This window comes from Squalius cephalus, assembly GCF_949319135.1.
Source record: "Squalius cephalus genome assembly, chromosome: 25".
NCBI lineage: Eukaryota > Metazoa > Chordata > Actinopteri > Cypriniformes > Leuciscidae > Squalius > Squalius cephalus.
The window spans coordinates 2521615-2539260 of record NC_137146.1 but is presented as its reverse complement, the minus strand read 5'-3'; the positions used below and the strand labels follow the sequence as shown (position 1 = coordinate 2539260).

General features: G+C 37.2%; 1 protein-coding gene across 1 annotated transcript; it reads left to right on the top strand.

Annotated features, from left to right (window-relative positions):
* The first annotated feature begins 1047 nt into the window (after positions 1-1047).
* Positions 1048-17636, top strand: rheb (Ras homolog, mTORC1 binding). The gene is made up of 8 exons (XM_079863924.1): positions 1048-1332; positions 8156-8227; positions 10074-10141; positions 10494-10576; positions 12937-12993; positions 13306-13353; positions 15682-15763; positions 16644-17636. The coding sequence occupies exons 1-8, from the start codon at positions 1281-1283 to the stop codon at positions 16734-16736; spliced, it is 555 nt and encodes a 184-aa protein (XP_079720050.1). The 5' UTR covers positions 1048-1280; the 3' UTR covers positions 16737-17636.
* Positions 17637-17646: the final 10 nt, after the last annotated feature.

Below are 17646 nucleotides of genomic sequence, written 5' to 3'. Positions count from 1 at the left end.
CTAAGTCAAACTACAGTATTGTAAATGATATTCATTTGATCCAAATCTTTCAAATAACATGGAGATTAATTTGATGAAAAACTTTCGAGGATACGAACTGGCTCATTCCTGAATCTTTTCAACTCTGTAACTTGGAAAAACTGAACTGAGTTTGTGTTATAGTTTTCAGAAGTTTTTGCATTTTAGTGTATATCAGACTTCAAACATCTGCTTCAACTTCATTAATTATTTAATGCACGTATTTAATGAAAAGAAAATTAACTGGATGTTCATAAAGAGTTATAGTTAGTCTCAGCGAAATACAGTTGTCTTAAACGAAGACATCAACCTGAAGAACCACTAAAATCCGTATACGGATCCTTACTGATGTTTGTGCTGTTGTTTTCCTGCCAAAAATTATGCCACTTCCTGCAGGATGATGCCATTACAAAACTGGATTTGTCTAAAGGGATTGAATGATGCGAAGTTAATTAATTACCAATTAAAATTATATTCCAAAGAAAACATTTTTTTGTTTTAAATTTTGATTTCAGAAAGAAAAACAATGCAGATTTAAGTGCAGATAAAAATTAACATCAACTCAAAGTGAATTATTAAAATAATTATTACCCGTCCTATGCTTCAGTTAATTGTGACAGAGTATATGTATGATTTGCAATCTTTTTCTTTTTTTTTAGTTTGATAATTCATTTTATATATTAAGATAACACTTATTAATAATAGGCTAATAATAATACTTATTAATAATAATAATAAACTAATAATAATTAGCTTAATACTGGAAATGTAGACTAATAGTTAAAACAACCGAACACCAGTGGCACTTACATTTCTTGTAATGTCTTTTTAAAATAATTCTGCACTTCTTTTCAAGTCTGAAAATTGTAAAACGCATTTCTGTGTTTAATCTGGCGTCTCATCATTGACAACTGTCATCCAATCACATTCACAACTATAGAACCGTTGAGACCCGCTGAGCCAATGGTTGTGCTATTAAGAGCGACATGTCCCGCCTCTCAGGGCGGGCTCAACCAATCCAGCACACTCATTCTTGCATAATTAACGCAGGCTTGCGGTGGGCAGTGACGCAGAGTCTGAGACTTTCCTCGTAATTTATCTAAAAAATCGCTTCATTCGCCGGAACGGAGACATTACTTTATCCCATTCAAGCTTCACGACGCTGTAACTCTATACTGGACCAAATCCATGTGATTTCGTTTCTTCCAGACAGCACAAGCCCTCTTACATGTGGATATTGATGTGGTAGGGAATAAATAAAGATGCCGCAGCCGAAATCGCGCAAGATCGCCGTCCTGGGCTACAGATCCGTCGGTAAGTGCGCGTTGCTCGTTGCGTAGTGCGTTGCGTCTTATCTATCGTTTACATCAGCTCTTTATATTTCCCCGCATGCATGAGAGTCGTGCGTGTCGCGTGAGCTGAATGTCACCCCATGCGCGTGATGCATCCGCATCATTTAAGCACGAGCTGATGTATGCATGCTTTGTGACATTTAACATATTGTAATACACCCTCATGCATTTAACCCCAAACTTAATTAGCCTTTTCTTTACTATTAATGCAGTGTGATGCTGTTCTGCAGATGCATGCAGGCCTCGGTCCAGTGTCAAAGTGCTTATACTCCCTGTATATTCATTATGGTTCATGCATTTTCATTCTTCATATCATGACTACATATGTTATAGTAGCTTCATTGCATCCATATAGATGCCCTAGATCACTAAATATGATAAGTAACCCTCATCCTAACATTAAAAGGCAGATATATTTTCGTGTGAATACTCAATTTATACATATTTAAATTGGTATACTAATATAATTAGTTATTACATTATTTCTGAGTCATTCAGTGATTGTGGTGTGATGTTGTGAATGAGTTTGGATGCTGCAGGTTTATCCTCACTGCACCCGATATATCAGCCGATAATTTGATCGTTTCGAGATTATCGGCCGATAACTGACATGCTTTGGCTCTCCTTATATCAGCTCCAACTAACACGCTATGTCAATGAATGATGCTTGTTTTTAGTTATTTTTGATGATTTTCAGTAAAGTGTCAACATGTTTGATTTCAGTTTGTGTCTATATCTCAGTTGCTATATAAAAAGCTCATTTATTATGAATTCATGGATAGGACACAGATATGATTTCAAACATGAGCGTTGTGTAATTAACGTATTCACTGTTCAGTGAGTGTTAGAGTAATAATTCACCTAATAATCAGTCTGAAAATAACACTTTTTTTATTACTCAGAAAATTTGACCTTCCTCAGCAGATCTCATTTGATTTGATGTTCAGATTGAATAAAATGAGAGTTTTTGCATTGTTTTAATGCTCTCGAGTATCCAATCTCGAATATCCAATCAATTGAATATGTGAACTCTCAATTGGGGATTAAGAGTTGAATTAGAGGGGAAGGTTTTCAGTACAGCTTGATAACTTGTAAGTTATTATATGAGTTCAGAAGGCTTAGTTTGGAGCTTGACATTCATTATAGTTCTGGCCTGGATGTGCTGATGCTCATGCAACATCTGACTCAAAATATCAAACTCTGATTCTCCCCACTGGAGTTGGATCGTGATCTGGTGGATTGTATTGTGTCAGTGGACATTTAGAGCAAATGTATTCTCTCTACAATAAAGCGTTTACGCAGAACAAGTGTGTGCTGATGTGTGTGTGACGATTCCTTGCAGATCACAGCTGAGAGAACATGCCAACATCACATCAGGACACACTTGAGTTCCTTCAGCCTTTGGGAACAGTTCCTCATACATTCATGCTGGTTTCATGAAATCATAACCAAACCTCAGCATGCATATGCACTGCACTCAGTTTCAACTTTTAAATCATTTTCAGTAATATATAAATTAGTGATGCAACAAAAAGATGAGACTAAAAAATAAAGTTTTGTAATAAAATGTGGGTAATTGAACTCTTAATGTTGTTCAGAATGTTGTTTTCTCTGGTAATAAATTAATAGCCTGACTACGTCAGACTCCGTACTTCCGCTCAATTCCATTTCGCTTCTGTACTGTCTACGAAGCAAAGCGAAGTAGCAGAGTTTGGTATTACCAGGCTAATAAATTTAACCAGTTGTAGTAAAATTCTCTATTTCAATGGAAAAACTAATTTTATATATTGCTACTCATTATATATACAACATCATTTTTGTTTGAAGATGCGCTAATTAAACGTTACTGCTTCATTATTTTATTTTCATTCAAATATTTTTAGTAGCCAGAATTTTGGTGATTTACCCATCCATCCATCCATCCATCCACCCATTCATCTATCCATTCATCCATTCATTTATCCATTCATCTATCATCCACCTATCCATCCACCCATTCATCTATCCATCCACCCATTCATCTATCCATCTATCCATTCATCTATCATCCACCCATTTATCTATCTATCCACCTATCCATCCAGCCATTCATCTATCCATCCACCCATTCATCTATCCATCTATCCATTCATCTATCATCCACCTATCCATCCAGCCATTCATCTATCCATCCACCCATTCATCTATCCATCTATCCATTCATCTATCATCCACCTATCCATCCAGCCATTCATCTATCCATCCACCCATTCATCTATCCATCTATCCATTCATCTATCATCCACCCATTTATCTATCTATCCATCCATCCACCCATTCATCTATCTATCCATCCATCCACCCATTCATCTATCTATCCATCCATCCACCCATTCATCTATCCATCCACCTATTCATCCACCCATTCATCTATCTATCCATCCATCCACCCATTCATCTATCCATCCACCTATTCATCCACCCATTCATCTATCTATCTATCCATCCATCCACCCATTCCTCTATCTATCCATCCATCCACCCATTCATCTATCTATCCATCCATCCACCCATTCATCTATCCATCCACCTATTCATCCACCCATTCCTCTATCTATCCATCCATCCACCCATCCACCCATCCATCCACCCATTCATCTATCCATTCATCTATCTATCCATCCACCATTCATTCATCCATCCACCCATCCATCTATTAGGGGTGTCACAATAAATCAGAATACAAAAATGCATCAATATGTATCGTGGATAGTGACAAAATGTATTGTGGATTTTTCACTCAAAATAAAAATTACAGAGTTTACAGAGTTTTAGTGTCAGTACTACATTAAACTACATAATGTTGAATATAATGTATAATAATGCAATGGGGGAATATTTGTGGGTCCTGATATTGCCAAATGTCTTATGTTACCAGTAAAAAGTGGCCAACAATATTTTAAATATATCTAGTCAGTGACAGAGTTCAAGCATATACGTCTAAAATAATTATTTTTTCATCTTCAGAATCACAAATATTTTTATTCTGGTGTCACTATTGTCCTGTGCATTGGTTCCCAGTACCAAGCGTATTAATTTACACCCACAATAATATAAAACTTAGCATTTTAATCAACAGTAAATTTTTTGTTAACCTTTTACCATATGTCTTGGAATATCGCAATAATATCGTATCGCAAGTTTATTTTTGTGATATGTATCGAATCGTGACATGAGGGTATCGTTACACCCCTACCATCTATCAATCCATACATCTATCCATCCACTCATCCACCCATCCATCCACTCATCCATCCATCCATCCATTCATTCTCTCAAACTGTTTTTGAGTCTGATTCGCCAAAACTTAATGCAGAAATAAAATCTGCCTGATGTAGATTTGGACCTGTAGTGAAAATGTTTCACAAAAACATGCAGGAGAAATAAATGTATGTTTTATGTTTTGATGATTTAATGAAGCTGTCAGCTCTCATAAGGTTCATCTCAGGCCTCAATATGGCAGATGCATGTGAACTTTATATAACATGACGTATGTTTTGACCTCCAGTTTCGACTCGATCCAGCCGCCAGTTCTGCTTTCGTGACATTTCTGGTTTTCAGCTCAGTATATGGCAATGCCGTAACCTTCACTAGTCAATGCTAATGAAAACCTTTGAGCTTTATTCTAATGATGCTCTCAAGTCTTTTCAGTTTGATTAAATAAACCATCCATAAACTCTATTTCTTGATTTCCAAAAGCAATTGAATGTCTTTTCGAGCAGAAAGTCTTTAATCCGTCTGGTGTTGGAGTTGTACAGTATTCCTCTCTCATCACAGACTCAGCGCTGTGCGTTGGAGGATCTCTGGTGTCCACTTCACTGGTCACTGACTAAACGCCGTCCGCCCACATCTGGGCTCTGTTTGCGGGGTCACGCGCCGGCCGATCAGAACTATATGTTCCTGATGCGTTTGCTCCTGTTTCAGGGTCTATTTATAGAGCTGATGAGGAAGGATGCTTGAAATCTGATGCGCTTCCATTAAAATGGAGGGAATCAGGACTGAAGCTCTCTAATGGCTCTACCATCGAGAAATGCTTGTAATGAACAACTGAAAAGTGACCAATGAAATAGATGTGGCCTTAGACTGTTTAAAAGTGAATTCATATTCCTGGTCTTATTGTGAATGATTCATCAGTGAGTTCTAACTAAAATAAATGTTCGTTTTTTGTCAGTCTCTGAAACGACTTTGTTTTTTCTGTTGATGTCATCAATCGCTTACTTTTACAACCCTCCAACCTTTTCTTTCCATTCTGCCAGAGATATTTTATGGCATAAGGACAAATTTTTAAGGACTTACTCTACTTTATTAGATGGACCCCCAAAAAATAGATCAAGAACATTTAAAGAATATTCCATAGAGTTTTATATACAACATTTTTTAGACTCTTTTTTTTTTTCTAGAATTATATAACGTGTGTATATATTGTGTTGTGTTTGTTGTTCGTGTGCTTACCTGTGAAACTGTCATAGCAATAAATTTAAATTAGGGCTGTCAATAAATTAAAATGCTTAATCATCACTTGTGAAATTAGGCATACACCATTTATCTTGTTTAAAGGATTAGTTCACTTTCAAAACATTTTTTGCTGATAATTTACTCACCCCGATGTCATCCAAGATATCCATGTCTTTCTTTCTTCAGTCGAAAAGAAATTAAAGTGATGACGCAATGCGTGGCGCATCTCAGAGATGCTACACGACAAGCATTTGTGGTTAAAAAGGTTTTTTTTTTTTTTTTTTTTTTTTTTTTTTTGAAAATGGCCGATCGTTTCGCTAGATAAGACTCTTATTTCTCGACTGGGATCGTGTCGAGACTTTGAAGCTGCATTGAGACGGACATTTGAACCTTCTTTGAACATTGGAATAGTTGGTTGCAATTGAAGTCCTGTGTAGAAAAATCCTGTAATGTTTTCCTCAAAAGCTTTCATTTCTTTTCAACTGAAGAAAGAAAGACATGGATATCTTGGATGGGGTGAGTAAATTATCAGCAAAACATTTTTTGAAAGTGAACTAATCCTTTAACGCATTCATTTTGTCATAATTTTCTGTATCCAGCAAAGTAAACTATCTGATTGAAGGGGGATTCTCACAAAATGGAATATTTTGTAAGCTTTTTTCAAGGTAAATTTAGGTGTCTTACCAAATGGACACTTGGACTCCAAAAGGACACCAAATAACCAAATGATATAAGGAATACACATGGAGATGCCAAAAAAAAACTAACCAACTGCCATGACCTGACTGCATTTACCTTCTACAGTACACAGATCCATTCAGAATTACTAAACACAGCAACACACACACGACAGATAAAAACATCATCCTGAATGTGTGTGGAAACAACATGAATAGTGAAATGTCTGTGCATAAATACACTGTGCGATCAGTATGTCCAGAGCACACATACGGTTTGTTTCCTCTTGATTGTTGTGACTCGTGTGTGTGCTTACTGTACGACTCCTGTACGTCACCGCAATCATCTTTACCTTGATCACAATCCTCATCCATCAAAACATTACTAGCGAGGCGCTGGTTTGCATTTCAGTGCTTCAGTAATTTATTTGCATATGATTTCAATTAATCGCATGCATTAACGTTGACAGTCCTAATTAAATACAACCACATTCACTTGTAAATATATTTATATGATAAGTCATAACATCAAATATGGCGGCTGTAGCCCCGCCTTACATTTAAAAGAGCCAATCACCTTTAGAGTGTGAGAGGCTGTTATTTTGTATCATTTGAGCTGAAGAGACACAGTTGCTACAATTGTTGCGTTTTATTTCTGATTTGGAATGTTATTTAAATGTAACATTGACAAACTTGTTACATTTTTGGAGTCTTTGCCTTTGGTCATTCCCATTAGCTGTTGAGTGGAATGACTTTAGGAATGTCTGCTTTTCACAATCCAGTTTATTCCTGATGGGTAAAATGTTTATTTCTTTGTTTTCATTGAAGATTCTCCTGTTCTCCCGCATCTCTAGTCTGAACATGTTTGGATGTTCCTTTTGAATGATCAAACACACTTCTGTCCTTCAAAGAGCTGCACTTCCATTCCGGAATGTCCCGATGTTCCTGTGGGCTTTTCCCGGTGAATGAGAGCTCGCATTTACAAATGCTGGATGCGGAGAGGAACTCGCCGTTGTTATAGCAACAGGCTCCAGGGCAAATCTGCCCACACACTCATTCTGTGTGTGTGTGTGTGTGAATGTGAATGTCCTGCGTTACTACCACTATGGCAGTTTCATCACAAACGCTCTGTTGAATGGGAGTGTGTTTAATCGTGATGCATTCACATGCAGAGATCCAGAGAGCGAATCACATGAGACTAGTCCAGAACCCGTCTAGATCACGTTTCACCCCAAAATCAAAAGAAGAAATAATGAAGAAATCATATTCTTCATAAAGAAATCTAAAATAGATGTTTGGCATTGACATTTTCTTGATCTATTAAGATGTTTGTTATTTTGTTTGTGAGATATGAATTGTTTCATTTGGCATTATGATAATGATTTCTGCATCATTGTGTCAATCTCTTAGGTATGAATCTAACATATGCATTTAACTATATATATATATATTCTGTGAGCTGTAGGCTGATCATGCATTATATAACTGAAGAAAACTACACTCTGTATTATGTAATGTGTTAATGCATGTTGTGTGTTCACGTTGTCTCGTGATCTGAAGGTAAAGATCATCTTTCACGCTCTCTGACTCTGTTCTCGTGTTTCTGTGTTTCAGGGAAATCCTCCTTGACAATACAGTTTGTGGAAGGCCAGTTTGTCGACTCCTACGACCCCACTATTGAAAACAGTAAGTCAATCACATCACCACCGACTGCATGATAATGATAATAATAATGTAGGGTTGGGTTGGGGATTGAAATTCAGTCTGTGAAGTGATAAATGACCATAGATGATATACAGTATATTTCTATTGCCTTCACGACAATCTCAATTTAATAGTATTTATAGCACCTAACTTAATAAAACATGCTATAAGGATTACCTCAAAATGTACGTCTGTATGCAAGTTTGAGGAACTTTATTTAAATGAAATGCATACACCTCTTTAGTTATTGTCACGTGCCAGTGATGGTCCCGTCGCCACACGTTGCATTGGTTGCGAGCCCTGCTCTTCACATGACTCATGAATCAGTTCTTCATAATGACTCAGATGATTCTAAAACGATTCACTCACTGAATCATTCTGGCTGATTACACAACATCTGACTCACTGAACCGCACGTCTGACTCAATATGTGTGCACTAAAGAATTGTAACTGAGTTGTTGACATGACTCAGCATTTAGTTTAAGTTATGCAAAGTTATGTTACATATATGTTTCACATTGTGGTTGATTTGGATTAAAACTAAGATTTGCCTTTTATGGCTTGTTGCATCCAGTCGAGTTTGGACATTGTCTGTTTGCTTGAATATATTGACCGTATGTTGACCTCCTGTCGTGTGTGTGTGTGTGTGTGTGTGTGTGTGTGTGTGTATATAAACGCTGGTTTTCTTCATTCTCCTCTTCATCTGGCTGTATGTCACAGAGCTGTTGGCAGGATGATGTAAACTCTGGAGGAAAGCCATGTGTGTGTGTGTGTGTCTTGTTTAGTTGTGTGGTATGTGAATGGCGGGCTGTATCGATGTAAATGCATGTGACTCTCGAGCAGCTTCAGCGTTTCTGCTGCTGATTCCTGACTCAGTGAAGATACACACCAGCATGAACTGCTTCTGCTCTCGTCACTGTGACTTTGAGGAGCCGCTTAAGTAGACCAGATGTTGTCTGATTAGATTATGAGGAGATATTTTTAAAGGGGCGGTTCATAACGCAGATGTCCTTCAGTGGAACAGTGAGCTGACTCATGGGGGCGGGGCTTGAGTCGTGTGGGTGTGGCTTCCTCTGAGGTGACTCCACCCCCTCAGTATTCTTTGCCTGTGTTTTTAAGGGTCTCTAACGCATCGACTCCTGATTATTGTAATTGCAAAAACAGTGTTTCTGTGGAATATTTTCAGCAGGGTGTATCTAATAACTACATTTTCAGGCATTTCTGAACCAATAATTCCTAAACCAATGTTCCCTTTCTTTTATAAAATTTTTGCATAATTTGCATAATCTTTATTTATACCTCTATATATAATTTTGTACATGTTTCATTTTCTATCATTTTAATTATTTGTCGTTTTAAATCACATAAAATACACCTTCCCTTATATCATAACAACTTTATATTAATCAACTGCCCATTTATATAAATACATTATGTAATATATATCTAAAATAATGTTTTTGCCAACATTCAAAAGTTTTTTTTTTAAATATATTAATATTTGTATACTTTTTCAACATTGATAATAATCATACATTTTTCTTGGCCATCAAATCATCATATTAGAATTATTTCTGAAGGATCATGTGACACTGAAGACTGGAGTAATGATGCTGAACATTCACATAGAAAACAGCTGTTTTAAACTGTAATAATATTTCATATTTTTCCTGTATTTTTGATCAAGTAAAGGCAGCCTTGGTGAGCAGAAGAGACAGTAGTTTATGTATATTTATACGGTGTGTGTGATTAATGTTGGCGTATTGATTGCAGCTGCTGATGTCTGCAAACTCTCTCATCTGGTGATTTATTTATTTCTCTCCGCAGCATTTACGAAAATGATCACAGTGAACGGTCAGGAGTATCACCTGCAGCTGGTCGACACGGCAGGACAGGTGAGAGCGCTTTACTCACACGTCTTTACAATAAACCAGTTCAGTTGACCAGGAAAACTGCAGGAATCTCAATACACATTTTGATACCACATAACGTAAATGAAAATTATAAATGTTGCCTTGGAAACTAACTGAAATAAAACAAGTTGAATTTGAAGTACTACAAAACATTTACATTTATTATTTTACTTTTTTTTAAAGTTTTTTTTTAAGAAACATGTCATGAATCATTTAAAATTATTTAAATGATTTTCTTTTTCTTCAAAAAGTTGTAATAAAAACATTATGGCATGAATAATTACATTTTTGAATCCATCATCTCTGAAGTGTATTTTGAATCTTCCTCTTTCAGGACGAATACTCAATTTTCCCTCAGACCTACTCCATAGATATCAACGGTTACATTCTGGTGTATTCAGTCACGTCAAATAAAAGGTAAGTGTGCAGATGATTATTCCTGATAGTTTTATACACTCTCCACTGAGACTCCATTTGAGACTGATTCCTAAAGGATGTGTCTCTGCTTAAAGATGCTATGTGTTTGTATAGTAATCACTTTTTATTGCCAATATTCAAACAGCTTCCCAGAAATGTTACTGGGTCCCAATCCCGGGATGTGTTTGCGTTCACACAGGTTCTCTAGCAAGTTCATGGCCGTTTTCTGGGATCAACGCTCTATAGTCTCAAATAGTCAGATCTATATAGTCTCAAATATACTTTATAATAAAACTGTCACAGTGTGATTCGACCTCATTTGTCAACATGATGCCGGTGAATCGCAGAGCTGGAGAAAAACATCCACATCTCTATGATCAGATGCTTTCTGAACGTCTGTTTTCTCACCACTGGCATTTCTGTTGTTTATTTTGTTATTGAGAGGAAAGCACACAGTACATATTTACATATTCATCTAACCGTCGGTTTCAGCAGCGTCTGGATGTTCATGAACAGTATATCGCTGTAACTTCTATTTACTTCTAAGCAAAGAAGGAAAAATACCTTGGCCGTGAGTATATTGGGGCTTTGAATTGTACGTTACTGTGCACGAGTGCTGCTGGCTGCACTTCACTTCACAACTCCGTTTCTGAATTCTGCACAGAGGGCCCTATTTTAACGATCTAAGCGCATGGTGTAAAGTGCAAGGCGCAAGTGCACTTAGGGCGTGTCCGAATCCACTTTTGCTAGTTTAAAAAGACCGGGAAAAATGGTCGGCGCGCATGGTCTAAAAGGGTTATCCCTATTCTCTTAATGAGTAATGGGTGTGTTTTGGGCATAACGTGAAATAAACCAACCAGAAACTCATATCCCATTCCCTTTAAATGCCAGTTGCGCTCGCACCATGGCGGATTCGCTATTTACATGGCGTAATTTGCAAGCGGAAAAACTGAACGCTTCTCTAGCGAGGAAACCAAACCGCTCATGTGTAGGGCTGTAGCGATACACTAATCTCACGATACGATACACGATATTCAGCTCACAATACGACATATATCACGATATATGAGCCAACGATACGATTCGGTACGATACAATACGATACGATTCGATATAATACGAGTCGTGCGCGAGGTTAAAGTGCACATTAGGTTGTAATAAGGTTATAATAAGAGGTTAAAGTGCACAAGCAGAACGTCTACGGGACAAGTCGGATTCCACCATATCTTTATGCACACAATATTAATCTTTTACATTTGAATCCTTTTATTTTTAATATTTGGCATGTTTGTGTGCTGCTGTGCGTCCCTGTGTGTTTAATAAGCAGAGTGTATGCGCGTTGTGGACCCGCCTATAAGCGCACATTACTAATGCGCTCTTTAAATAACAAAAAAAATATTGCGCCATTGACTTTAGAGCAGGGTTCAGTCGGTCAATGGCTCAGTCTATTTCTGTTGCCTGTTCATTTTCAGACCAGCAGCCCATGGGTCACAAATGGCCACAAATTCATTTGCTATTTAAACAACATGGCGCAGGACGTGAAAATGATAACTGCGTCGGGCTGAAACTAGCAAAAAACACGTTGCGCTTGGCGCTGCATTGCACCGGGTGTAAGATAGGGCCCATAGTCTCTTTAATGTGAAGATGAAGTCATTGTGAAAGTCTTCAGCTCGTGCTGAAATGTGTCTGCTGTCCATCAGAATCCAGTGTATGAATAAAACATTGTGTCTGATTGAGTTGTCATTTAGTCGCTCTCATCTCCTCAGACTCTCAGTGATTATTAAAGCATAACGTACTGTACTTGAGGAACTCTTTCAACTAGCGCTTAATGCCAGACATGAGGTTTTATTTTTGGTGAAGATTGTAAAGCGGAAACAACAATCCGTGTCAGTATTTGTTCATGGTTATCTTCGTCTCCAGATATTAGATGATGTTAATTAAATTATAATGTCACTCTCTCTTTGACTTACACCCCGTAACCAGTTATTAAATATAACCATCCAGCCGTTAAATTGTGAAGCAGTGCTGACGGTCTGACTGCGTTTTTAAATCTGAATATGTAAATGAGTGTGTTTCCATAAGTCCTTCATTATAAAGTGTTTAAATTCAGTCGCCGGGAGGTTTAAAGCCCAAGGACATGATGTGACTGTAATCAAGAGTCGTTCCACGAGTGTTTTTATGAATAATGTTTTAGGAGGATGATGGGGTTTGTGCCACTATCTATGAATAATGCAATAAACCATTGGATAATTTAGTGAATTTATTGTGATTAATCACCTCTGCCTGTCTCTCATTTTTAAGTTGGTTATAATCATCTGTTAAATTCCCAATTCTGATCCGTCTCTCCCTTTTCTCTGCAGTTTTGAAGTAGTAAAAGTTATCCATGAAAAATTGTTGGATATGGTGGGAAAAGTACAGTAAGTATTTATATATAAGCAAACTTCATGTAATTAATGAGACTGGAGTTGTGTTGATAATTAAGGCTAGTATATTAAAGTCAACATGAGTCATTTTACTTACATAATGTGTTGAAAACACGATATTTAATAAGAAAGATGTTATGGGAGTGATTAATCTTGATGAATCATTCATAATAAACTGGTATTAAGAATATTAATGAGGTCAGTTTTGACTGTAATGATGAATTATCAGCAGAATAAACAACATTTGCATGTGTTAAACTGTGTGTTATAAATGTTCAACATTAATGCCGCAATGTCTTTTCCTAGAGTACCCATAATGCTGGTGGGCAATAAGAAAGACCTTCACATGGAACGGTACGTCACCTCAGGCTATTTTTGCATGAAGAGCGTTTGATTAATGAAAGCATGTGATGCTCTGTTCCTGATACGTCACATGATGATGAAGATGAAGATGATGATGATGATGGTGTGCTTCAGCACTTTCACGTGTTCTGCAGTGCAGACGCAGATGCTCTGACCTAAATTAAAGGCAAATTAATCTTTCTGCGAAAAACTATAATAACCCTGAAGTAAAGACGTCGTCAGAAGAGAGACGCTCCAGCATACTTTTTAAAAGAGTACTTATTATGGAAATAATGTACTTTAAAAGAATATAATCAGATCTCAAGCATATCTCGACTCTTTCTCAATTTTCCCAGTTTTGATGTTTTAAAGGGGTCATATAATGCCATTTTTGTACAAGCTAATATGATTCTTTAGGGTCTAAATTAAAAGTTTGTAATATACTTTAATTAAAAATTCTCATTAGTATTGTAAGAAAACACTAATTTTACCTGGTCAAAAACAGCTCAGTTTTCAGCACGCCAGTGCATGTGTCTTTAAATGATAATGAGCTTTGCTGACCCCGCCCCTCTGTTCTGTGCATACACCGTTTGTAATAATAACACAATAACCATAACGCGTTGTTCATTATAAACGTGGGATTATGAATTATATTGAGAACGTCATACATAGAAAACATGCCGTAATGTACCTGAGTGTAAACAGCCGCATTCATCGTGAAGCGTGCTAGCGATTTGCAAAGATTAATATAAAGGTTAATAAAACGTTTCACTCACTTCAGTTCTTCTGGAGGTGCAGCAGCAACACGAATAGTTGGTACTGATCCTTTTTTCAGGAGCAGCTTCTTAGCAAAACCAGCTTTATATTGACCTCGTTTGTAAAGCAGTCTGGTGTGTGAAATGATTCGCGCACACATGAAAGCATTGACGTTGATCGTGGGGAATATTCCCTTCGAAAACAAAACTCAGCCACTGCGTCTTCAGCGGTTCGGATTTAGGAACATCAAAATGATGCTGTGTTCGTTATTACACCGAAGAACAGAACACCACAGTCGCTTAGACGCCATTCTGCTCATAGACAGTGCTCCAGCGTTTCAACAATGACGGACGGACTATGATGATTGACAGCTCGCTCACGAGCGAGGGCGGGTCTGTGTTGAAATGCTGCTGTCAATCAACAATCGTGGGGGGGGCGTCCGACCGTGTGACGTCACAAAATCGAACAGCTTGATTAGAGACGGGAAAACATATAAGAAGATAAAAAAAAAAACACTGGATGGATTTTTATCATTATATGATGGTTGTGTACAGGCACTGCCAACACACACTTCAGTACAATCAACTTGTAAAAGTGCATGTACCATTATATGACCCCTTTAAACATGAATGATGACTTTATTTTCTTCATGATATTCGCTCAGTCAGTCATCACTAGTGCTAGTGCTCATATTGATGTGATGAAGTATTCAACTTTTCCACTAATATGATCTCTTGTGAACAGTATTTCAGACAATAGTTGACTGGGAATAGAGAGGAAAGGGTTTGCAGGATGTGATGTAATCCGTGTATATTCCCCTCGTTGAGGCGGAGGAATAACCCGCTGTCAACATCCTTCACTAGCGTGTCCCTCATAACGCGAGCGTAATCTGAGCCTCGGGAGGGATGATGGGACAGTTATTCCTGCAGTGAATCCTAACGCTACACACACATGAGAGGAAGAAATGAAACGCCTGATGATGATTCAGCTTCCGTGTGAATCTCGTGTTTCATGCGTGATCTGTGGTGAATCGATCCTGTGAGCGTCAGGATCCGGTTTAACTCTCACTGATCCGGCAATCATTCATGTTCACGTCTGATTAATGAAAACACCTTTTTTTTAATAGGGCTGTGCAATGATTAATGTCAATTAATCGCATTCAAAATAAAATGTTTTGTTTACATAATATATGTGTGTGTACTGTGTGTATATAATAAATACACACATATGCATGTATTTAAGAAATCACATGTATACATATAATATTTAAGAAATATTTGCATGTGTATATATATATATATATTTATACATAATTTATATTATATCTAAATATAAATATTTTATATATAAATAACATTTATTTCTTAAATATATACATGCATGCTTGTGTATATATATACAAAATAATTATACACAGTACACACACATATATTATGTAAACACTTTTATTTTGGATGCGATGCAGCCCTATTTTGTAATCTGAGAGAAAAAACTAAAAACTTGGTAAAATGAGTGCAGATTTGCGTGTGCACTGTAATGTCTAACATGTATCTGAAGCTGTACATGTGGTCATGTGTCTCTCAGTGTCATCAGCTGTGAAGAAGGCAAAGCTTTGGCAGAATCGTGGAACGCAGCGTTCATGGAGTCCTCAGCCAAAGAGAATCAGGTAATGATGCGTTTCCTGTCCTCGTGTTTCCTGAGGAAGTGCTGTATCTGCTGATGACTCCAGCGTTACTCTCAGAAGACCATCATCGATCTCCACTCTCTCTAATGCTCAATAAAATTTATCCAGCCGTCAGTCTGCATGCATTACTGAATTACTCGCTCCATCTCTGATCCATTCTCCTTCAGCTGACGTCATTATTATTCAATCTCCTGTCGTCTGTCAGATCTCAAGATGCTCTTCCAGTAGTTTTGTACCTGAAAACACATTATTTAGACCTATATTTAATTGAAAATTCCATTTGCATTACGAAGAAACTAATAAACTTACTGCAATGCATATTTGTCAGTCATACATAAATGAAACGGGTCATATTTCTACAATAGTTTTAATAAACATGATGTGTTTTAAATACACAATAACCAGGTTAATAATATATTATCATCAATAAATCCAACTGAATATTGCGTATTCCACAGCTAGACATATTTTAGCCATGTTCATACTTTGGAACTTATAAACTTAAATGTTTTCACAAGAAACATATTTTAATAAATGCATTTCTAAATGTTTCTAAATTTCGTTAAATCTAAAGATGCAAATAGTTAATAAACTATGCCGTGATTGCAGAAAACAGACAAATTATGATTCAGAACATGAGTTTCAGTTAAATAATCATGTCATTGATTGCTGCTGTTTTATTATATTGCTACATTTATATTTGCTTTTATGCTATTATTTTCCTTTAAGATATTTTGCTTAAAAATTTGTTGCTGTTTTATGAATTTTAAATTAATTTGTAGGGCTATTGGTGAAGCAGGATACTGAACGAAGATCTCTTGTGTGTGTGTGTGTGTGTGTGCGTGTGTGCGTGTGTTTGCAGACGGCGGTGGAGGTGTTCAAGAGGATAATTCTGGAAGCAGAGAAGATGGATGGTGGCGCTCCACAGGGCCGGACGCCCTGCTCGATGATGTAGAGAACCCCGCCCTCTTCCCACACCGGCCCCGCCCCCTCCCAGCCTGGCCCCGCCCCCTCTCCCGCAGTCTGCCCCGCCCACCGGAGAACGAGCACAAACTTTTCTAGCAAAGCATGTTTGTTTCAGGCTGGTGTTTGGGCGTCACTGAGCAGCTGTGCTTGTGTTTTGGTCTAGTTTACGGTTAAGACGCGGTTAGCTGTAGGATTAACTGATTTGAACAGGGTTAAAGACTCTTAATAAGAAATGTTTGCTAGAAAAGTCTGTTTATAGAGCCCTCCTGCCCCGGCCTGCACCACAGCACTGGACACTGGGATATCCCTCTACTTGAAGTGGCTAACTGCCTGTTTTCCTGCATTGACATTTTCTTTTTTTATACTTCATTTAATTTTATTTTTTTAAGTTGTGATATTTTTTCTTTTTATTTATTCTGAATCTTTCTGTGACATACATGAATAACACACACACACACACACACCCTCTGCTTCATGTCCATTTTGCGTCTTCAGCCTTATGTTTTCATTCAGCTCTTCTCTACCTCTCATGTTCCTCTCTGTCCCAAACCCTTTGGAATTTGTATATCGTGTTTCTTAAACGGTAATTATGGCCAATAAAGTTGGCAGCATTCATTCAGTAGTGAATGTTGTTGGACTTTTTTTGATTGTAATCATTAAACGCAGCATTTTGTTTCACTATCACTGGAGTCGCTTGCTGTGATTTACACAATAACACAATTAATAACACAAATAAGTATGCAGTTTCAAATTAGTATTTATTTTCTTAATCATTAATACACAAGAGACTTTTTAGATGCCAAAAACTGCTGAAATTAAAAACAGTGCAACATATACTGTATATTTCAAAGTTTATCCTTTACAGCTTAAATAAAATATATCAGTAATGAAAATTTGGT

What these genes read in the sequence shown, in the direction of transcription:
- rheb (XM_079863924.1), top strand. Translation starts at nt 1,281, where the DNA reads ATGCCGCAGCCGAAATCGCGCAAGATCGCCGTCCTGGGCTACAGATCC. An exon ending in CGACCCCACTATTGAAAACA is followed by an intron (nt 8,228 to 10,073) that starts GTAAGTCAATCA and finishes TTCTCTCCGCAG; the next exon opens with CATTTACGAAAATGATCACA. An exon ending in AAAGACCTTCACATGGAACG is followed by an intron (nt 13,354 to 15,681) that starts GTACGTCACCTC and finishes TGTGTCTCTCAG; the next exon opens with TGTCATCAGCTGTGAAGAAG.